This window comes from Chiroxiphia lanceolata, chromosome 8 (assembly GCF_009829145.1).
Source record: "Chiroxiphia lanceolata isolate bChiLan1 chromosome 8, bChiLan1.pri, whole genome shotgun sequence".
Classification (NCBI taxonomy): domain Eukaryota; kingdom Metazoa; phylum Chordata; class Aves; order Passeriformes; family Pipridae; genus Chiroxiphia; species Chiroxiphia lanceolata.
Genome location: NC_045644.1, coordinates 37,568,727 through 37,589,980, shown reverse-complemented (window position 1 = coordinate 37,589,980; position 21,254 = coordinate 37,568,727). Strand labels below are relative to the sequence as shown.

The window sequence follows — 21,254 nt, the reverse complement described above, 5'->3', positions numbered from 1 at the left end:
TTATTACACATTGGATAACTTCTATGATTTGCAATTTGCAATCATTTATAAAAACAAGTGTTAATAACGAAATTGTTAAACAAGTGCTGCAAAGATCCAGAGGAATCCAGTGTGGTTGTATTTTAAGGAGTGACGTGGTTGGGTTTGGGTTTAACTTTTTAAGAGGGGTCGTTAAAAACACAAGGGGAAGGACTGAGTAACTTCCTGCCAAAGGATGTGATGATCCCACCATCCCTGTGAGCACCCGAGGCCTGCAGGAGACATTTAGAAGGGAGTGAAGAAGGAAAGAGGAAAATAAAGCACTGTTTGAGGGATTACAGCAGCATCAATCACCACCACCACATCTATGAAGTTTTCATAGGAAGCACCCATTTCCATGAGCAGCTTCCACGCTCCCTGAGAGCAAAGCCACATTGCTGTCATCTCCTTCCCTCCAAGTGCCACCAGCTTGCCTTTGCCCCCACGGTCCTCAATAAAGTGGCACTGGGGACCACTCAAGTGTCCCCTCTTGGCCATGCCCTGGAGTTCATTCATAGCTGCCTGCAAAGGGCAGGAAGAAAGGTAGGGAGTGCACATCCAGAGAGAAGTCTGGCTGCTCCCTCCGGCCCCTCCTCTCGCCTGCCTTGTCCTTGAGCGCTCCTTATTCCCAGCTGCTGTCCGGCAACGTGCTCCTATCAGCAGGTGCCGTCCTTCGGGCGGGCTATAAAGGCACGGCGGGATGCAGCGCGTTCCCGGAGGTATCCCTGCTCCTGCCATGCTGCAAGCCACCGGCAAGCTGTGCTGTGGCATCGCCCACGATCCCCTCCGCCGCCTGCCCGGTAAGCCCCGCTCCCCTCCCCTCCAAGCTCGGGAAAAACAGGCAGGACAGAGGGTCCTAAAAGACATGTCGAGTCTGCATCAGATGGGTGTCTCCTTAGCAATGTCACATCTATGGTCCCCCTGTGCTGTATCATGCACAGGGTAGTCTTGGGCCCAGGGCAGATGACCTCCCAGCAGGGATGTGGGGCACCACGGAATCATCCCTGCCTGCTCTGTGCTCACCAAAGCCCACCCGCCTCTCCCCTTAGGCTTGAAGACAGCAGCTGTTGCAGCAGTACAGAAGGACATCAGAGGGCTGGTGGCAAGAGGATCCCATCGCCTGCCTTCCAAAATTCCTCATTATCTTCAGAAGCTGATGGGGAAGGACACAGGTAAGCTCAGCCCGGGCCTGTGGGTCCCACCTTTCCTAGCCTTGCTCACAGCCTCCTTGCAGCACGATGGAGGGATGTGCATTAAAATGCACCCCCTCCCGCAAAATTGGACCCGTGTTTTGGGGGACAAAGTGTCTTCTCACTGCTGGGCTGGTCTCCAGCTCTCTGCTGGCTAAATAGCATTCCCTGTGCTGATGGCAAGCTGGGTTAGTGGGAGAGCCTGAGGCTGTGGGAAGGTAAATAGCATTTGCTCACTGTAGAGGCAGCCAAAGCTTTTAGCAGAGGTCACAGGCACTTAGCCGTGTTTTGCTGCACTCCTGCTGTGTCCCTAGTTCCACCACTTACCTAAAGACTTGAAAATTGGCAAATTTATCTGCTTTTTTCGAAGTGTGGCTCGGTCCAAAGGCCGCCTGTGTGATGTTAGTAATACCCAAGCAACGCGCAATTTGTACCACGGTGTTACTGGGAATTGCCTTGGAAAGCAATTTCAAAGAGCTTTCCAAGCAGTCAGCACAGACACAGCAGATGGAAGCCAGCAAGGTTTTCTGGACCAAGCCATCCCTCTGCCCAGCAGGGGACCAGTTGCATGGGAAGATCCAAGATTTTGGGTCAGCAAGCCTCTCCTGCTCCAGCTCCTTTGTACTTCTGTACCCACGGCCATGTCCACAGGCAAAGTGGGACTAGGGGGGTGTTTCACATTGCTCTGCCTTCCTCCTGCAGCTCCCTGCCCCGAGCCCACCAGAGGTGTCAGCCCCAGCCAGTCCTCCAGCATGGACCTCTCCTGCATCCGCCAGGGAGAAAGGGCCCTGCAGCGAGCACTGAGCACCCTGCAGCAGCACACCAGCTGGCAGGCAGAGCCCGTGCTGGTAAACCCTCACCCCCTCCGCCCTTGGCTGCTTCGTGCCAGAAAAGCTCTCAAGGGGAGAAATCAGTCCAGGGAGGATCTGCTTTGCAGAATCACAGAATGATTTGGGTTGCAAGGCACCTTAAAGACCATCCAGATCCAAGCCCCTGCCATGGGCAGGGACACCTTCCACTGTCCCAGGTTGCTCCAAGCCCCGTCCAACCTGGCCTTGGACACTTCCAGGGCTGTAGTGGCATGGTTCAGATGTGCCAGTTTTAGGGGTGACTGGGGCTCTCTGCTCCCCCAGGACACCAGTGCCGCCGTGTCCAGCGCTGCCCTCCCTGGGCTCGGCAGGGTGTTTCGGGCAGAGGTGGTCCTGGCTGTGCCGGTGGCACAGCTGCACCAGGAGCTGTTTGAGAGGATGGAGCAGATGCCCCAGTGGAACCCACACCTCAGCCAGGTGAAGGTAAGGTGGGGCAAGATGCCACCATGGGCAGATGGTCCAAAAATTTCCCTTACCAGGGTTGCCAGCACCCAAAACCCCCCATATTTATAGGCAGTTTTAACATTGCTGGAGGATTAAAGCTAATTCCACACTCCTGCAAGAGCAGGATATCACCCCAGGGAGAGGAGATGCGCTTTGCTGGCACGGCATTGTAAATGTGTCATTTCCAAGTTCTCTATTCCTCATGGTGCCAATTCACAGAGGTTTTTCCGTATCAGGGAATCTGACATTACTCAGACTCTAATGTCAGAGGAATCAGACAGCTCAAAAAAAAGAGGCAAAATCAAATATATTCACGCTGTAGGAAGCTTGTGTTGTCCTGGGCTTCTTTCTCAGCTCCCAAATTACAGCATATCCCTAAGGAAGCTGCCAGCCCCAGAAAGTCTCCCCTTACTCACCCAGCCTGGCTCAGATGCTCCCCAGCCTCTGCTTATTTATAGCTACCACTTACCTGTGCCTTCTGGAAAAGAAACAGCATCAAGAAGCTCCCATCATAGATTAAATAATAAAAAAAACCAAAAGATGCAAAATCATCCTTTTTCCCTCTTGGAGACTGGAATTTAATTATTACCAGGTGCCAGCCCCAAAAACCTCTTCTCGCTGCTGCTTCTGCCCCCGCCGCTGTCCCCACGGTGGCTTAGGGGGAGGAGTAAGGGGGTGTCAGAAATGTCCCCGGAGGGGCAGCCACAGGGAGCCTAATCCTAATTCCTGGCGTGTTCCTTGCTCCGGCAGGTGCTGCGGCGCGTCGGGACGGACACGCTGGTGACACACGAAGTCACCACTCCCAGCCCGGGCAACCTGGTGGGGCAGCGGGACTTGGTCAGCGTGCGGCACCGCGGGAGGAGGGGCGCGGCCATCTACCTGGTGGGCACTGCCACCCGCGCCGAGCCGCTGCCCCCGCAGGAAGGGCGCATCAGGTAAGGTAACCCCCCCTTTCCCCCCAAAAGGACCGTCACGGGGTATCGTGTCTCTGCAGAAGGGGGGGGCCACCGCTGCAGCCCTGAACGTGGGCACCGGGCACAGCAAGCAAGGCACGCCGAGGGCTGAGTCCCCGCTGGGTTTGCTCTGGGTCCTCCTTGCCCCCGTGTGCCCCCCGGGGGAGACCCTCACCGCCTGCTCCCCTGCAGGGCCGAGTCCCGGCTCAGCTGCATCGTCCTGCAGCCGCTGGCGGGGGACCCCGGCAGGACCCGCCTCACCTGGCTCCTGAGCATGGACCTGAAGGCAAGTGCCACCTGGGCAGGGACAGCGAGGGGGGCACACCCCACTGTGCAAAGCCCCCTCCTCCCTTTGGCCCGGCAGGACCAACCTTGGGGGTGTTTTCTCTCCCCCAGGGCTGGATCCCCACAGCCGTGCTTCACCGGGTCCTGCCACAATCCCAAGCCGACTTCATCGAGCACCTCCACCGGCACCTCTCTGCCACCGCGGGCCCCTGAGCTGCGGGGAGACGGGCTCTGCCCGGGCAGGAGCAAAGGGGCCAGAGCTGGAGACTCATTCCTGGCTCAAAGCAAGGCTGGATGGGGCTCAGAGCAACCTGGTCTAGCGGAAGGGAGTTGGAACAAGACGATCTTTAAGGTCCCTTCCAACCCAAACCATTCCATGATTCTCCACTCAGTGCCAGTGATGGGGTGAGACAGTGCACCCACCAAGCAACCCTGGGCACAGAGAACACATTCTCTTCTCCCAGCACCGTGCTTCTGCTTCAAGGATGGAGTGGAGCATCCAAAAGATGCACTAAGCCTTCCACGAGGAGTTACCTAAAAACCCCAGCAAAAGCAGCTGGTGTTCAGCATCATAGAGGAGCAGCTTTTTGGCCTGAACTAGCAACACATCAATATTTATTTTTGCAGTGGCCAAACCACCTATTTACGTGTGCGTATATGTATATACATAGAGGTTTTCCCCCTGCTCAAAACAGCAATGTGAAATTCTGGCTGACAAAGAGGAGTGGCTGGGTTGAAATAACGTAAAATAAACCCATTTCAACAACCGTTTGTATTTCCCCCTTCACACGCCCACCCCACAAATAAATTAGCAGCAAGAGATTTTTATGTGGATTTCTTTTTCTTTTTTTTACATTATGTTAGAGTTCCAAAAAGAAAAAAAAAAAAAACAACAAAATTAATAAATATTAAAAGTTAAAAAGCTCTGAATCTCATATGTACAAAATTTTATACATCGTGGTAACACTGGACAAGGGTTGTATCACAGGAATGACACGATGGCTCTGCCAGGCCCAGGAGGATGAAGGGGACTAGGGGACTAGAGTCATCCTCTCCTCCTGGAGACAGGATCAAATCCCTGTGTAGCCAGAGCTACCCAAGCTCAGCCTGCCCTCAGCTGGAATAAATTCCCCATCCCTGGCAGTGTCCAAGGCCAGGTTGGACAGGGCTCAGAGCAACCTGGTCTAGTGGAAGGTGTCCCCGCCCATGGTAGGGGTTGGAACAAGATGAGCTTTAAGGTCCCTTCCAACCCCAACCTTCCAGGATTCCATGAAATACCCAGTGCTGGGTGCCAGCCCTGCAGCATCACCACCCCAGAGCAGAGTGTGTGTGGGGGGGATTATCACACCCTGCTTTGAATCTCCCCCACCTCTCAGCTTGAGGTCCAGGGTTAGCACCTGCAGCGCAGCCCCCCTTGCCTAAATTCCCCCCAGGGGACCCCGGCTGTGGGGTGTGAGGGGCCCCTGCTCCGAGGTACAGCAAGGAACCACTGCAAATATTCCTAATGCAATAAAGCACCAATGCCCAGGCCAGCACTGAAGAGGGGGGGAGGCTGGGGGTGCAGCTGGGAATGTGGGAGGAAGAACATCACAGCCCATTTTTGAGGGGAAAGGGGGTCTTTTTCTTATGCTCCTTGGACAGAAAACGAAGCATTATCTTTGGCACAATAAATAAATGGTGGCACTCCCGTGGAGGGCAGTGGAGAGGCTGGCAAGGGGCACGGCCATCTGAGGGGTGAATCCCATCCTGGCACACCCACAGCACCTCGTGGGTCCTGTGGGTGCCAATACCCTGCACGACTTGGATCTGGGCACCCCCCAGGCACCCTCCACGTGCCCACTCCCACAAGGTGTGCCAGTTGCTTGGCTCAGACAGACAGGGGGCTTTTTTTCTATCTTTTGGGATGCCCATCTAATGCCAAAGGGTAGCACCCGGGAGCAGGGGACCTGCAGCCTCAGATGCTTTGAGAGTAGTTAGATAAATGTGTGTCCAGCTGTGACTTGGCAGCGATCTGGGGGCAGTAGGGTGAACAAGCCACCCTCTTCCCATCTCTTCAGCCCTTTTTATGCTGCTGGGAAGCTCTGGGGGAGTGTGGCAGTGTCCAGTTAGGAACGCAGAGGGGTCTCCATCCCTTTCAGCCAAAGCAGGTATCTCAACCCCTCCCCTGCTGCAATCCAAGCCAGACCAGAAAAGTCACCCCAGGCCACTTTACCAGCAAGCCCCAGACACCTGAAGAGCTTACAGACACTGTCCCTAGGGATGCCCCATCCTGCTCCTTGGATACCAGGGAAGCAGCACCAACAGGGCCAGCGGATGCACCCACACCACACACGTGCTGCCAAGACATTCCCCACTTTGCAATGCCAAACTGGTCTATCTGCCAAGCCTTGCCTTCCTCAGACTCCATCTCTGTGCCCAAATCCTCCTCCCTAGGGCAGCGCTCACCACCATGGACACCCTCCTTCCCCTGCCACTGCACCTGGGGGTGCCCAAGGCCCTCAGCTGGGAGGCTGCACAGCCGTAAACACCAAAACCAGGGCAGCCCCCTCGGGGACACCATTCTGGGGAGGTTTTGAGGACTGTAACTCCTCCAGGCAGACCCTGTGCCCAGAGCTGGCCTGACACCTGGCAAGGTGTGCCCGGCCCGAGGCTCCTAAAGTGCTGTGCATACCTTTAGTACTTGGCACAATAATTTTTAATGGCATTAATCACCCCCCTTCCACTCCTTCCCACGCAACAAAAGACGCAGATGAATCTTGCTCCCTCCTTTCTTTGTAACTGCCCCTAAAATCCACTTCCTGCTTCCCAGTCACCTCCATTTCCCTCCAGCAGGTGCTGATGCCCCACAGGCACTGGGTACAAGGTGCAGGGATGAGGCTGGTTGTCCTGGCATCGGTATCAGCTCAAGGCTGGCCAAAGGCAGTATTGGCTAAAAAAGTCACTCCCAAGTGACAGGCATTTTTTACATCAATTTTTGGTCTTTGACCTGGTTCTTATTGCTCACATTGGAATTTCCTGGACCATTTCCTGCCTCCAGGACAGAAGTTGCTCTATGTTTTTCACGCTCCACCTTCTCCCAGACAGGTTTCGAAAACTCTCTACCCCAACAGGGACAGCCCAGAGCAGCATTTTGGGATTTTCCCACAATTCCCCCCTCCCCTCACCACCTCCCTCCAGTTCCTTGGCCCCTCAGATTCCCAGTATCCTCCCACTGTTACCCCCACAAGCTCTGAGGCTGAGCTGCCAAGCCAGGACCCTCCTCTCCTGTGTTGTTGCTTGGAGTAGGGAAAGGAAAAAGCAATATTAAAGCCACTCTCTTCCCAAATCTTTTTAGCACCTTGGGAGGAAGCAGCCTGTCTACCCACAGTGATTTTTTGCTCCTTTTCACCTTTTTTTTCCATGGCGCTGTCAGAAAAACGCCACAGTCGGGAGGGCACGGGGGATCACAAGAAATAAGTGGTTTTCCTGGGAATTTCTGGGTGTGGAGCCAGGTCATTTCCAAACCTGGCAGTGCCACCCATGAAAACCATCGCTAGAAGTGGGGGGAGAGAGGAAAAAGAGGGGGGAAAAGAGAGGGAAGGAGGGAGAAAGGCTTCCCCTGCCCCGCGGTGAGGTGGCCCCGAGTGGGTTACCTGGCTGCCTGGCCCCTGCTCGGCTCGCTCGGGGCCGGCAGCCCCCCGGGGAAAGCACCACTGCTGGATATCCCAGGTGTTGGAGTGGGGTCCCCACCCGGTGTGGGGTATGGGGAGAGTGCCGGAGCGGGGCTGGGAGCGGTGATTCCCGAGGGAGCGCTGGGGCCAGTGACGGGGGTTGAGCTGGTGGTGGAGGAGGCTTTCTTGCCACAGGATTCACAGCAGAGTTTGTTGTATCCAGGGATGGAGCAGTAGCGAGCCAGAACCTCCATCTGGCAGAAGATGGACTTGTCCCCGAGGCAAGGCTCCCCTGGAGAGGGACAGCAGCGTCAGCACAAGATAAATCCCACTCTTGCACCTTTGCAACAGCCCCAAAGGCAACCAGGTGCCCTTTCAGGGTGCTGTCTATCCACAAAGCAAGGGAGGAAGAGGGATTCGGAAAATGAAGCCAAAGCACTCAAGGATTCTGTGCACGGAGAAAAAAAGAGAGAACAAGGGATGCTCCAAACCAGCATCCTACATCGGAGCGGGATGCGACTCACCCCTGTTAGGAAGGACTCTTGCTCAGAGCAAGGGGCAAATGCTAGAAAAAGCCAAAAAAATTCCAAGATAAAGAGGGCATAAAATCTGGGAGGCAAAAGGAATGCAACACAGAAACTGCAAGAGCCTGGGCTCCACGAGATGGCAACCGAGCTGCAGGCTTTGGAGCAGAGGCACCAGGGATGCAGCAGCCGAGGGTAAAACTCCCCAGAAGCACTGCTGGATGTGTCCCCACTGCCAGCTGCCTGCATATCCCACAGGGAGGTGGAGATGGCCTCGGGAGGGTTATCACAGGAAGCACTGCCCTCACACAAGCAGGGACACTTACTAGAGGAGATCTTGCTAACGGGGTTTTTGGCTCCATCCTGGGGCACCCGCTGGCCTTTGGTGGGGCTGTGGTCACCGGCGTCGGCGCTGGTGGTGATGCCAGAGAGCTTCCCTGCTGAGAGAGCACCACGATGCCCAGAAGCCACAGGAGGCTGGGGGCACTCAAAATAGCTCGGGAGGGTGTTTTGGTGAGGGATTTGCTTTGTTTTAAGGGATTTCCTTAGCGATGAAGTCCCTTAGGGAACACCCAGTTGGCCCAGCACCTCAGCCACCCAAAAACCACCCAGGGTGCCCATCTCCATTGTACCCTCAGCTCATCACACCCTCAAACTGTCAGAAAACCCAAAACCAGACAATATCAGGGTAAAGAACTAAAAAGGGAAATATTCTGGCTGGTGTTTAACCCGTTCTCTGCCAGTAGCTGATGTTCAACCTGACCTTCTCTGCTGGTACCTCCTGAAGCCACAATGGGCTGGAGACGTGCGTGAAGGTTGATCCCCACCAGCGTGTGCCCCATCCCAGTGCCACCTCCAGCTCCCTCCCCCTCCTCTCACCTGGGCAGAGGGCCATGTGGCACCCCTGGATGGCCTCTGGCTTGTCTCCCTCGCAGCGCCCGCCGCTCTCGCTGCCCTTGCACACCACCTGCCGCTGCTGGACACCCTCCCCGCAGGTCGCTGAGCACTGCGCCCAGACAGACAGACAGACAGTCAGTGACGGGGTGGGGGGAGCCCCCACACCCCGACAGCACCCAGGGGGGCCTCTGAAGTATGTGCAGATATGACTCCTCGGGTGGATATTGCTTTCTAATATGGGGTTTCCCTCCCTGCCTCCAGCAAACCCCCACACGCTCCGTCGGGGTGCACAGGGGTGTTCTCCCCTCTCTAATTTGGAGTGAACCAGTGAAAAACATCACTGGTTCTTGTGCCCTTATCTCCATCTCTGGAAGTGTCCAAGGCCAGGACGGACAGGGCTTGGAGTAACCTGCTCTAATAGAAGGTGTCCCTGCCCACAGCAGGGGGGTTGGACGAGATAACCTTTAAAGCTCTTTTTCAACCCAAATCATTCTAGGATTCTACTCCATGACCCCTATCAGCACCTGTCCTTCACATTCGGCTCCCATATCCCTTCTCCCAGGCACTTCCCACCACCTCCATCATCCCCCCCAGCCCGGCTCACCTCGGACCAGGCTCCCGTCCTCCACTGGGCGGGGCAGGGCATGCGGGCGCAGGGCCGGCGGGTCTCGGGGCGCTGCCCGGGGCAGTACTTGGTGTGCAGGGTGCGGTTGGTGCCGTCCTGCAGGCGCTGCACACACTGCACCGCCCGCGCCTGCACCCCCAGCTTCCCGCAGGAGCGGCTGCAGGCGCCCCACTCCTCGGCCACCCAGCTGCCAGGGCGGGAAGACGGACAGGGAGGAGGCGTCAGAGACTCTCGGCTGGTGCTAGGAACGCTCCCAGTGCAGCCCCAAAGAGAGATGGGAGCAGCTTGGGCCGGGTGGGGAGCACTTACATGGGCTGGGAGCACTCCTGGAGGTTACAGCGCCGCCGGATTGGCTTCGGCTTCTTGCCGTTGTCACAGAAGTTTCTGTGCACCATCCGGTTGTCGCTTTTCCGACGGCAGCCGTACTTGGTGTACTGGATGCCTGGGGGGTGGCAGAGTGTGGGCAGCGAGGTGACGGGTGTGGGGTTCACACTGGGTCCCCACCAGGTCCCTCTCCTGCATTCTGCGGGAACGAGGGCTCTCAGATGTCATTGCTGGGGTGCGACCCAAGCGGTGCATCACCCAGGCTTGCAGAGGATGCTGGACCCCCCCCCCCAGAGTCCTGGGGTCACTCAAGCTGCCACGGGGTGCAGGTGTCCCTGCTCATTGCAGGGGGGTTGGACTAGATGACATTTAAAGGGTCCATCCAACCCAAAACATACTGTAATTCTATAACATCTTGCCCGTTATTTGAGGATCAGACCCCACTGGCCATGTGGAAGCAAGGCTTTCATCAGCAAACCCCACAACTCCAGTGTATGGGTACACATGCTTCTGCCCAGAGGGAAAAACCCAGCAATAATCCTGCCAGGAGCTCCTGTGTGCTACCTGCTGCACACCTCAGCACTTCCTGGTGTGTCCACACCTATGTCCATGCAAACTTGAGGAGCCAGTTATCTGCAAGATCGCTATTCCTTGGCTCAAATCCAGTTAAAAACAACCAAGGAATTCAAAAATCATAGCAGGCCCACGGATAGACAGGCAAAGGTTATGCACACACGATCATGTAAGCCTGCTTCTGTAAGAAATCTGGCTAAAACGCTCACCTAAACTGCTCTGCAATAATTTCTCCAAGCCAGAGACACCCCGAAGGGCTCCCACACCCTCTAACGTGCCCAAGCATCCCTCCCAAGCACGCACTGCAGGCTGCTATGAAAGGGAAAGCTACCTCCTCCACACGCCTTGGAGCACTGGGACCAGCTCTTGAGGGCCCACTCGTAGGAATCCATCTCCTCAAGCAGGACGTTGTTGTTTCCGATCATGGGCAGCAGGTCCTCGTGGATGATGTACCTGTACATCAGGCTACTCCTCGCCTCCTCCTCCTGAGGGATGACCTGCAGGCACAGAGGGGGAGAGGGGGAAGGAGTGATGCCATGGGAGAGGGAAGGGAAGAGGAAGCCATCAAAGGATGAAATAAGTCATCAATGACCATGTGGTATAGTGGCTTATGCCCAAAACCAGGTGGGGATACAGGGGTGGATGGGAGCGCAGACCTGCTCTTCCCCGGGTGCCCAGGGAACTCAATCCCTAACTCTCCCAAATGCCACATAACTAAAATGGGACATGGAGTCGTAATCAATTGCTGCACAGAGCCAAAGGCAGCTGGACTCAAAGGCAAGTGCCCAAGCAACGCCTCCTTATGCCATTCTTGCATGCAGCCCATTATCCCCTTGCTTTTGGCTGGCTCATCCCCTGGATTTAATGATGTGCCCTACACCCTTTCTTTACCAAAGTCTTTTCGCCACTTCCCACCTCAGACCACTTGCCCTCTCTGTGACAGTCACCCCCAGTCCCCCCAGAATACATCCAGTCAGCCTTACCAAAACACTGATGGCCTCATGCAGGGGACCACTGGTTTTCAGGCTCTCCTTGTCCTGTTCAACAGTGTATTCCCACTCCAAGCCCATCTCAATGAACACTTGGCTTTTGGCTTCTTTGCCCTTGGCATTCAGGATGAAGTTACCCGTGGCTTGATTCTTAACAGCTGGAGGAGAAAGGAGGTATTTCAACATCATTCCCTCTGGTCGCTGCCTTTGGAGGACTGGAATGACCCAAATAAGACCCTTTTGGGCAGGAATTATCAGAATAGGGATGAAAAAGAGTGAAGGCAGAAGTGGACTACAGCATGCTCACCGATGCTGTGGGATGCTGGCTCCACCTCTTCTATCTGAAGGTGCCTCGCTCCAGCTGGAATCTCAAACATCTTCAAAGCACCTACTAGAAGGGAGGGAGGAAGGTTGGAGGAAGAGAAAGAGCAGGTGTGTTCCAACTGGACACGCGTGTGAATCCAGCTGGGCCTGACCGAATCTGCTCCCAGACTCTCACCTGACTGCTTGGGGGTCTTGGCCAGCGTGCCCTTCACCGTCCGGCAGTGGGAATTGTCCCCCCCACAGACCCCACACTTGTCATCCTGCTTCAGGGAGCCAACCTCCTTGTCACAGCCCACGTGCTGTCACCCGTGGGGAAGAGAGAACAAGCCCAGGGTTACATCCCTGAAGCCCAGCCCATTACCCTGCTGCCCCCTCGGTTGCCCACAGGGCTAAAACACGTGTCCCCAAGGGGCTATGGGTCAAGGAGGTGCACGAGCTCGGGCCTGGAGAGGGGAAGGACAGGGAGAACCCCGCAGCAGCTCCTCACCACGCACTCGCCCCGGACGCAGATGCTATAGGGGTCTCGGTAGCTGCACCGGGTCCCGTCGTGAACGACCTGGTTCATGAACACCACGTCCCCCGTGCCCTCAGACTGGCAGATCAGCTCACACTTCTGAGCATCTGTGGCAAAAGAAAGAGGAAAGGGGAAAAAAAGAGGGGGGAAAAAAGAGGGTTTGTGGAAATACTTCAGGGTGAGTGAAGAATGAAACCCATCTCAGCTCATATCCCTGAGCACACCAGATTTCCAAAGCCCGGGTTATTCACGTGCCTGATCTCCCACGGCCATTTGCTGCTCAAGAACCTGCATTTTTGCCCAGTACACTCAGGAAATTAGGAGAAGGACGGGACACACTACGTGACACTGCAATGCAAGATGGTCCTGGCTCCCAGCCCAGCCTGGAGCAGACGTTCCCCACTGCAGCTCCAGGAGCAAACAGGCAGCTCTGCCATGGAGACAGGCTGGGAGAGCTGGGGATATTTAGCCTGGAGAAAGGAATGCTCCGGGGAGACCTTAGAGCTCCTCCCAATATCTAAAGAGGCTCCAAGAGAGCTGGAGAGGGATTTGGGACAAATGAGAAGGGTCTTGAAGGACAGGACAAGGGGGAATGGTTTCAAACTGCAAGAGGGCAGGGTTAGATGGGATATTGGGAAGAAATTCTTCCCTTAGAGGGTGGGGAGATCCTGGCACAGGTTGCCTGAAGAAGCTGTGGCTGCTCCATCTCAGGTTGGATGGGGCTTTGAGCAACCCGGGACAGGTGCTCCTGCCTATAGCAGGGGGTGGAACAAGATGATCTTTTAGGTCACTTCCAACCCAAACCGTTCTAGGATTCTAGGATTTTAAAGACCTGCCTTGTTGCACAGTAGTCTCCAGCTCAGCCTCTTCCCACCACCCACCACCAGTGCAGCTGGCACGGTCTCCATCCCCTGGTGACGGCCACAGCCTCCTCTGGGAGGGGAGGCAGTTTGGTTACAGCTCCTTTGCCAGGACCCGCCGCCACTCACCATCGTGGTGCTCGTAGGGAAGCCAGGAATGTTTGCTGTTCTGGTGGGTGTAGTAGGAGTTGCGCTTGGAGCACTGCTGGGCACGGAAATCCTGGTACGGCCCCGGGCACTCCTCGGCATTGCACACCTGGTACTCGTAGGTGGCACCCGGGCAGTGGCGCCCACCGTATGCCGGGCTGGAAAATAAATGCAGCGGGTTATAAGAGCGCCGGAGAGGGGAGGATGTTCAAACCCAACACAGCTCAGCGCCTAAACGCAGGCACAGCTCGCACAGGAACAGATGTCCCCATCCCTGCCAACACAGAGAAGAGCCAGGAACCTCTGGCTCTCGGCCACTTCCAGTTTTACCCCTGCTAAAAGGGAGGGAGGAGAGATCCAGACGTACGGCGGGTTGTCGCAGCTCCGGCTGCGGGATCGCACACCTCCCCCACAGGTCCTGGAGCACGAGCCGAACTTGGACCAGGAGCTCCAGCTGCCGTCCTGGCTGTATGGCTGCTCCGACGTCTTCCAGATGCAGTGGCCCTTGAAGCACCACTGGAAGGGAGGAGAAGGAGGGGTGAGCTCCCCACCTGCCTCTTCCAAAGTGCTCAGTGAAAAGCCCTCCCGCAGCCACAGTACTACAGGAACGGTGCAGCACAGGAGGAAGGCGCTCTTCAGCGTCCCCTCGGGCACATCCCCCTCCGAAGGAAGCAGGACCAGCCCCTACCTTGCCCGGAGAGCACTCGGTCCCATCCAAGGGTGGCCCCTTCTTGGTCTTGCAGAAGTAGGGGTTGTCCGGGTGGCTGCACCAGAGCTGCTTGCAGGGGTCGAAGGTGCGGAACTGGGGAGCACAGAGGGGCTGGGCTGGGACAGCAGCAGCAAGTCCCAGCAGGCTCGTGGCACCCAGCCCGGCTGGGGGTCCCGGGGAGGGGGCACGGCGTGGCTGTACAACCCGTACTCACCGCCGTGCACGTCTTGTAGCCCACGCCGAAGTCAAAGCGGCACTGCTCATCCATGGAGTAGTTGATGCCCGGCAGCTCAGGTAATGTGGGCCACTGGTGCTCAAAGGGGTCGTCCAGGAGGCAGTCGTAGGAACTGCAGAGACACAAGGCAGAGTCAGACGTGGAGCATTTCCCTCCATCACCCCCATCCCTCAGCTCCGGGCCTCTCTCCAAATTCAGGTTTTGATACGTCTGAATTATCACAGAATTCTAGAATGGTTTGGGTTGGAAGGGACCTTAAAGCCCATTTCATTCCAACCGCCTGCCATGGGCATGGACACCTTCCATTAGATCAGGTTGATTCAAGCCACAAAGTGGCCTTGGACACTTCCAGAGATGGGGCAGTCACAGCTCCACTGGGCAACCTCTGCCAGGGCCTCACCATCCTCACAGGGAAGAACTTCTTCCTAATCTCTAATCCAACCCTACCCTGTATCAGTGGGAAGCCGTTCCCCCTTGTCCTGTCCCTCCAGGCCCTTGTCCAAAGTCCCTCTCCAGCTCTCCTGGAGCCCCTTTAGGCTCTGGAAGGGGCTCTCAGATCTCCCTGGAGCCTTCTCTTCTCCAGGTGAACACCCCCAGCTCTCCCAGTCTGTCTCCATAGCAGAGGTGCTCCAGCCCTCAGAGAACCTTTGGTTACAAAACACCACCAGTCGTGCCACCTAAAGGGAGAACCTCCCCTCCCGGTTGGGATTGACTCACTGGATGTAGCGGTTGAGCTCCTGTTTGCTGCAGCGGGACCAGTGGTAGCGGTGGAAGGCGGCCTGGACCAGCGGGGCCATGATGCTCCCCATGCTGGTCTCGTCGGCGCAGCGGTTGCCCTGCCCATCGTGCTCCATGCCTAACCTGGTGGGAAAAGGGATTTCTGCACCAGCAGAAAGTACGCTGTGCAAAGCAAGGGGCTCCCACCACACTTGTCCCGCCGCCGAACTGGCACAGCCCGCTCCGCCCCCGTGACTTACACGTGTCCGGTCTCGTGGGCCACCACAAACGCCGAGGAGAATCCGTCCTCGTGGTTGAGGGTGCAGCTGCGGAGAGGGTGGCACATCCCCGTCACTGGAGCGTAGCCTGGGGCAAAGAGAGAAGGGAAGGAGACAGGAGGAGAGGAGAGAGAAAACCTTTGAGAGAGGAGGGGGAAAAATGACAAATTAAGAAAAAAAAGGAAAAAAAAGGCAACAAAAACACAACCTGGCTTCACTGCGGCAGGAGGAGATAACGAAGAGGAAGCCGCTGAAGAGGAGAGCTGCCCACGCGGCTCGGGGGGCAGGCCAAGGACTCGCTCACCAGTGTGATCACCCCCGTGCCAAAAGCCAGCTGAGGTTGCTCTGAGGCCCACAGGCACCTCTCTGCCCTCGTGCCAACACCCCTGGGCAGGCAGGAGGGCACCCTGTGCGTGCTTTATGGGTGCAGGTCACCACCGCCTCCCAGCCCCGCAACGGCACCCCCCGCACCGTTCTTCAGTTAGAACAAATAAAGAAGAAAGGAAGGGAGAGAACGAAAGGCACGAGGTGTCCCCAGAGAGCCCTGCCAGAACCACAGCCCTGCTCCCCTGGAGTGCATCCACACGTGCCCCCAGAACCACACACCGCCCCGGCCCCCAGCCCTCGATCAAGTGCAGTGCAGTGGGGCAGCTGTGGGCAGGGAAACCTTCCCCCGCCCAGTCAGCATCACATCACCTCCAGTTTGGTCACTTTTCCTTTTTTTTTTCCCTCACGTTATTTCTGCCCAATTCAATCAACTCGTTGGCACGCTCCAGAATTTACTTTCCGAATAGTTTTTATATAAATATGTGTTGGGGTTTTTTTATGACCGACCCTTTTTGGCATCAAGGGGGTTAGCGAAGGAAGGACTTACAGGTCCAAGAGGCAAAAGCAGGGCAGGACCATGCTGGCTAACTGTGCCCTGGGGATAGGCATGCTGCAAGAGGAGAGCTCTGTGAGCCAAGAGGGAGGAGCCGAGCTGCAGCAGGACAAGGGGTGGTGATGAGCTGAGGGTGGATGCACACCTGTACTCACCCCAGCCAAACCACGGGATCCACAGAGCCCATCATCCTCGTGGGGTACTTGCTCCACACCAAGGCACACCCATAACTGGGTTTAACCGCACAGTAATAAATCAAATCCTGGATAAATCATTTTAAAATATTCGCCCCCCAACAAAACCTTCCACAAGAAAGAGTAAAGATGTGGGAAGTTTTCTGTATAAGGGAAGAGCAAATATATTTTGTCTAGGATGAAAACAGGATAAATTCCTAACCAAAGAGGCTCTGAACAGGCGATGGGATAAAGGAATATGAAAGGGTGGATGCTCAGTAATGCAGATACTGGTCTTTCATAATGAAGATCCCAGTAGGAACTGGAAGAAGTATAAAGGGTTCTCTACAGAAGAACGACGGTGAGAAGTAACTACCTGGAAAATTTTAAATTGGGAAAGACTGGATTAGCCTGCAAATGCTTCCCAGACATACACACTCAGGAGAAGCAGCATGTCATGGAATCATGAAATGGTTTGGGTTGGAAGGGACCTTAAAGATCATCCAGTTCCAACAATCATCTGCCCTCACCAGCACAGCAAGACACCAGCCAGTCTCTTTCTTCTTCCACAGGCACTTAATTCTTCTTTATGGACATTTCCTACCTGTTTTCAGCCTCTCTGACCTTCTGCATGGACCACCAGCCTGCTCTAAGGTGACGAGCCAACCGTGGGTGATGACAGGGCAATAAATGCACAAGAATCCCTCAGCCTGGGCCAGAAATCCCTCCGTGCCACACGCTGTGGAGGGTCACAGAAACTCTTTGGGTATTGACAAGACTTCTGCAGCAGTAATTAATAATTTACAACCCATCTATCCACTGCCTTTCTCTCTGAAGGGCAGGAGTTTATCTGCAACCCACACGCGAGGGCAACAAGGCTCAACTGGCCCTTCCCCTTCCAGCTTTACAAACAAGTACTGGAGGTGCCACAGTCTGGTCCTTCATGCCACACAGCCCCGAGCTCATCAGGGGCGAGAGGAATCCGAAAGGACTTTGTTTTGAGGAAAAGAGGTAAGAGTAAGAGAAGTGTTATGACTCCAGCAGCCCGACCAGAGGGTAGTTCCCAGTGGATGAGGAGCACCTTGTGCCATGCAACACAGCCAGGCAAGGACACGGCAGCCACGGGGACTTCTGCAGAAAGCAAATGTCCATCCCAGGGATGTGTGACAAGCAGGAAGCCAGATCCGCAGGGAAACGGGGAAGGAGGTGGAACAAGCACCCCTAGAGCAGGGCTACTCCACTGTTCCCACAACTTCTTCCCACCAAGGCAGAGCCCAGGGAGTCTTCTCCCCCTTCTGCTGACATGCCAAAAAAGGTCCTCTCACACTTTGGATACAGTCACTTTGCCAGGAAGGGTCTAGAAAAACGAAACAAAACCTGGTATTTTGCCCACACTGCCACACGACCCCAGACAAGGAGCCCAGGGCAAGTCAATGGCTCGGTGAGGAGGCTGTTGGCACAACCCAGGCTCTGCTCTTTGGTGGCCAACAACATATTCAAGAGGGTTTCCAGCTGGATATCTCCTGTGATTCATCTCCTGCTGGGGAGAGATCCTTTTCAGGCAGGTAATCCAGGTGAGGACAGGTCTTCTCCATCTCTCCTCCCTCCCTTGCACAACAGGAGCACTCCTGCTACAAATCAGCGCGAGGTCACCACCATGTTCATGGCATCAAATGGAACCTCCCAGTGGAAATTCAGACCTGGCCACCAGCGTGGGAAGAAGGAGATGGCAATTTGGAGGCAGTGGGCTCAGAACTGGGAGAAGTCACCTCTCATGATGACACCAAAGCACCTGCTTTTCTAATGGAGCCCTGAAACACCAGGAGCTTCTCCTGCAAATTTTTTTGCCAAGGTCTTTAACTTCTCAGACAGCATCAGTGCAGCCTCTGCACCAAGAGGGTGAGAGACCCCTGCAGTAAAACCTCCTCTTTGGCCCAGGATTCATTCAATGCTCTCACATTCAAGAAACAAATCCATATAAAACCAGGTTTTAAAGGTCCTCCAGAGGACAGAAAGGATTGACTGTCCCAAAGAAGCTTCCTGTGATATTTTATCTCTTTTATCTTATTTTTATATTTTTTAAGGCATTTTGGGACAAGAGGAGGACTGGTACGAGAAATCAAAGAAGAGTAGAATTAATAAAGATATTATTTCACCCATTCAGGCTGGAGCTCTGAATTTGTTCCGTCTGTCTTCTACTTCACATGGGGGGGAGGAGGAAAAAAAGCAAATACCGATTTTTATAACCTTTTTCTGGACCTTGCTGGCCAAGACTGTGTTTTTGCAAGAAATCCTCTCCCCTGGCTGGCTTTCCCCCAGCAAACTGCACATACCTGATCGAGATAAGTACAGTACCTTGCATACCTGCGGGACCAAAATCTTGCCTGGTGAGGAAGACGGCGTGGTCGTGGTGCTCGGCGTGCTCCGGGTCCGAGCGCTGCTGCGAGTGAGCCCAGCGACACACCTGCTCCAGGCTGCGGGACGGGTTCCCTCGCTCTATCAGGCTGACCGACTGGGAAAAGAATCAAAAACTCAGCGGTGGGAAGCAGAGGAAGACACGCTGCCCTACCCCCCCCCGGCCCTTAGTTGGAAGCCACGGGAGGTTTTGTCCTGCAAAGTTCCAGGTGGGAGACGAGAAGCTGCAGGAGGACTTGGGTGTGAACAGTGGTGAGCTGAGAGCTCGCCTGGATTCAAACATCTGCTCATTATTTTCCTACATCGTCCCCTGAACTGTGGTATAAGTGGGCAGAGCAGCTGCCTCCAGCACTGGCTTTTGGGAGGATAAATCATCCTAAAGGGAGCCCGGCGGGTCTCATCCCTCCGGTTATTGGCCATAACACCACAGCTCCAAATCCCTTCCCCGCCATAAATCATCCTCCAGCACAGAGCACAAACACCACTGGGAGGAAGCCAGATAGATTATTGGCTTTCTCAGGTGGAGATGATGTTCCTGGTCCCACAGAAACCTCCAAAAATGGGCCACCCTCCATCCTCGTCCCTGTTCCTCAGAACCAGCCCCAGATCTCTTAGATTTCTGCCAGCTGAGCATATTTCTATAACAAGGAGGGGTTTTTCCAAGACCTAAAGGGTCTTATTTGTGGATCACACACACACACACAGACACATCACCATGTTGAATCATTAACACCTTTGTAGAACACTTCGGGTGGGATAGGGGCTTGCCCCAAAAATAGGAAAATCACACTGTTGTAAAGAAAATCTTCTGGCTGCCATGCTTGAACAAGCCTTAAAAAAAAAATCCAACCTGAGAAACGTTCCCAGGAAACCTTCCCATGCTTTTTCTGTCCACGTCCAAGCCACTTGAGAGCTGGACAGCCAGCAAAGCCTTCCAGGGAGCTGAGTCAAGGCTGGGACACAGGAGATCCCAGTCCTGTCTTCTCCTCACTAATATCCGGCTCCTACCAATTTGGGAAGTCACCTTCTCCTCATCATCTATCCTTGAGCTCCTGAGGAAGCCTCTCCTATTTTTCCCACATCCCAGAGGACACAGATAACGGCAGATGGCAGCCACCCGCCATCTCCCCAAGGACCTCTCCTAGGCTATGGGACTCTCCAGACCTTCAGACTCCAAAATCCAGGCCAAGAAGGGTTCAAATTCATCCCTGCTCAGCACAGTTGTCATTTGGGCTTCAGCAGCTTACCTGAACAGCCACATTTTTCCAAGCCAGGGCTTACCTAAGTACTAAATATTACAGCAGGTCCTGCCCAGCACGCCCGAGCACCGTATTTACCTGCCGGTACCCCACCATGATCATCCTGACCAGCACGATGTTGATGTGAACGCCCAGGGACTCATCATGATAAATTTCATCCACCTGAACAAAGGAGGGAAATACAACAGGGAAGAAATTAAGATCATCCCCCAGCCCTCAAGCCCCTCATGTCCTCCACACTGCCACGTTCAGTGCCCGACCCGCTTTCCAAGACTAGATGCAAAGATCTCACCTCCCTCCCCCCACCCCCAATGTGGTCTTTTTTCCCCAATAAAGTCAAAAGGCCAAGCTGGAATAAGGCAGTTTTTCCCAGCATAGGTGGCTCAGATGGTCAGTGGCATCACCCACACCATCGAGAGAGTGGAGGAGGGCTGAGTTTCCTCCCCCGCATCTCGCAATGAGCCGCTGCCCCTTGGGAATACGAATTCCTCAGAGGGCTGGAAATGCTTCAGCCTCCAGCATCCTTGCGTGGTGGAAAGGAAAAACGCCTTTTTGAGGAGAGGCAAACCATTGTATCAAAGCAAGGGCATTACGCAGTCACATCAGTGAGTCAAACCTGACCTACCGCTTCAGAAATCCCGGGAGAAGACAACACAATGAGAAGAACGGGGAGGGCTTGTGAGTCAATGAGATTTCTATCACCCCGGGCTATTAAAAATGACTTTGCAAAGGAAATAACGAGCTATAACCTTTTCCTTCCGCGTTTCCAGGATGAATAAACAAATTCTACTCCTAAGTGCTACCAAGGGAAGAAGAATCCAGGTGGGAGAGACCTCTGAGAGCCAAGAGTGGTGACAGCCACTGAGAGAGGCACAGAGCGGGCAGCCACAAACTCATGTGAGATCCTACACCACCTTCACCCACCTGCAAAGCACGTGTGAAAATGCAGCCAGGAAAAAAAAAAAAAAAGATTTTTGAGAATGGGACCCTCCTTTTCCCCCAAAAAGTCTCCAAAATGAACAGTTCCACAAATGGAGGTTCACTGCAGAAGTCGAGGAAACCATATTAAAACCATTTTTAATACTGACTGGAATTCACATTTAAATGAAAATATATTTTTTCAGCTTTGCCCAAGAGGGAAATAATTTGCCTCAGCTCTATCATAGCTTTCCAGACTCAATGAAGATTATAAAAACAGATTTATGAAGCTTTTCTGGTTTTTCCCCCACTCCTTTGGGGTTTTTTAAGCTCACATCAAGGGATGGGTGACAACTACCCTTTTACTGCTGCCCAAATCCAAGTCAGCCATTTCCCAGTGTGTTTTACAAGCCCCCCAATTTACAGCCCGTGTCTGTGTTTGAAACACCCACTCAGGCCATTTTTAAACCCAAAACCCTGGCAT

The 21,254-nt window shown here is 54.6% G+C and overlaps 2 protein-coding genes across 4 annotated transcripts in view; one reads left to right on the top strand and one right to left on the bottom strand.

The window, feature by feature from the left end:
• Positions 1 to 754: 754 nt before the first annotated feature.
• On the top strand, positions 755 to 3,972 carry LOC116790391 (steroidogenic acute regulatory protein, mitochondrial-like). The gene is made up of 7 exons (XM_032695282.1): positions 755 to 818; positions 1,068 to 1,190; positions 1,911 to 2,056; positions 2,342 to 2,500; positions 3,272 to 3,456; positions 3,667 to 3,760; positions 3,871 to 3,972. The coding sequence occupies exons 1-7, from the start codon at positions 755 to 757 to the stop codon at positions 3,970 to 3,972; spliced, it is 873 nt and encodes a 290-aa protein (XP_032551173.1).
• Positions 3,973 to 5,005: 1,033 nt separating this feature from the next.
• The window catches only part of ADAMTS14 (ADAM metallopeptidase with thrombospondin type 1 motif 14), a 32,542-nt gene continuing 16,293 nt past the window's right edge, over positions 5,006 to 21,254 (bottom strand). The window contains exons 5-22 of one of the 3 annotated variants that reach the window (XM_032695493.1): positions 19,931 to 20,014; positions 18,534 to 18,690; positions 15,108 to 15,213; positions 14,848 to 14,991; positions 14,110 to 14,242; positions 13,875 to 13,988; positions 13,554 to 13,702; positions 13,169 to 13,344; positions 12,153 to 12,286; positions 11,841 to 11,964; positions 11,649 to 11,732; positions 11,336 to 11,499; positions 10,684 to 10,849; positions 9,765 to 9,897; positions 9,435 to 9,642; positions 8,813 to 8,939; positions 8,260 to 8,373; positions 5,006 to 7,701 (exon numbers count right to left, since the gene is read on the bottom strand). In XM_032695493.1, coding sequence (XP_032551384.1) covers positions 7,388 to 7,701; positions 8,260 to 8,373; positions 8,813 to 8,939; positions 9,435 to 9,642; positions 9,765 to 9,897; positions 10,684 to 10,849; positions 11,336 to 11,499; positions 11,649 to 11,732; positions 11,841 to 11,964; positions 12,153 to 12,286; positions 13,169 to 13,344; positions 13,554 to 13,702; positions 13,875 to 13,988; positions 14,110 to 14,242; positions 14,848 to 14,991; positions 15,108 to 15,213; positions 18,534 to 18,690; positions 19,931 to 20,014 — 2,631 coding nt within the window. In that variant the 3' untranslated portion in view covers positions 5,006 to 7,387. Of the gene's footprint in view, positions 7,702 to 8,259; positions 8,374 to 8,812; positions 8,940 to 9,434; positions 9,643 to 9,764; positions 9,898 to 10,683; positions 10,850 to 11,335; positions 11,500 to 11,648; positions 11,965 to 12,152; positions 12,287 to 13,168; positions 13,345 to 13,553; positions 13,703 to 13,874; positions 13,989 to 14,109; positions 14,243 to 14,847; positions 14,992 to 15,107; positions 15,214 to 18,533; positions 18,691 to 19,930; positions 20,015 to 21,254 lie in introns of all 3 variants that reach the window. The other 2 variants (XM_032695494.1, XM_032695492.1) reach the window with 2 other exon arrangements.

Bases quoted from the DNA above. Each gene is read 5' to 3' on its own strand.
- LOC116790391 (XM_032695282.1), top strand. From the start codon at position 755: ATGCTGCAAGCCACCGGCAAGCTGTGCTGTGGCATCGCCCACGATCCC. The intron at 819-1,067 runs GTAAGCCCCGCT...CTCTCCCCTTAG, and splicing joins TCCCCTCCGCCGCCTGCCCG to GCTTGAAGACAGCAGCTGTT. The intron at 3,457-3,666 runs GTAAGGTAACCC...GCTCCCCTGCAG, and splicing joins CCGCAGGAAGGGCGCATCAG to GGCCGAGTCCCGGCTCAGCT.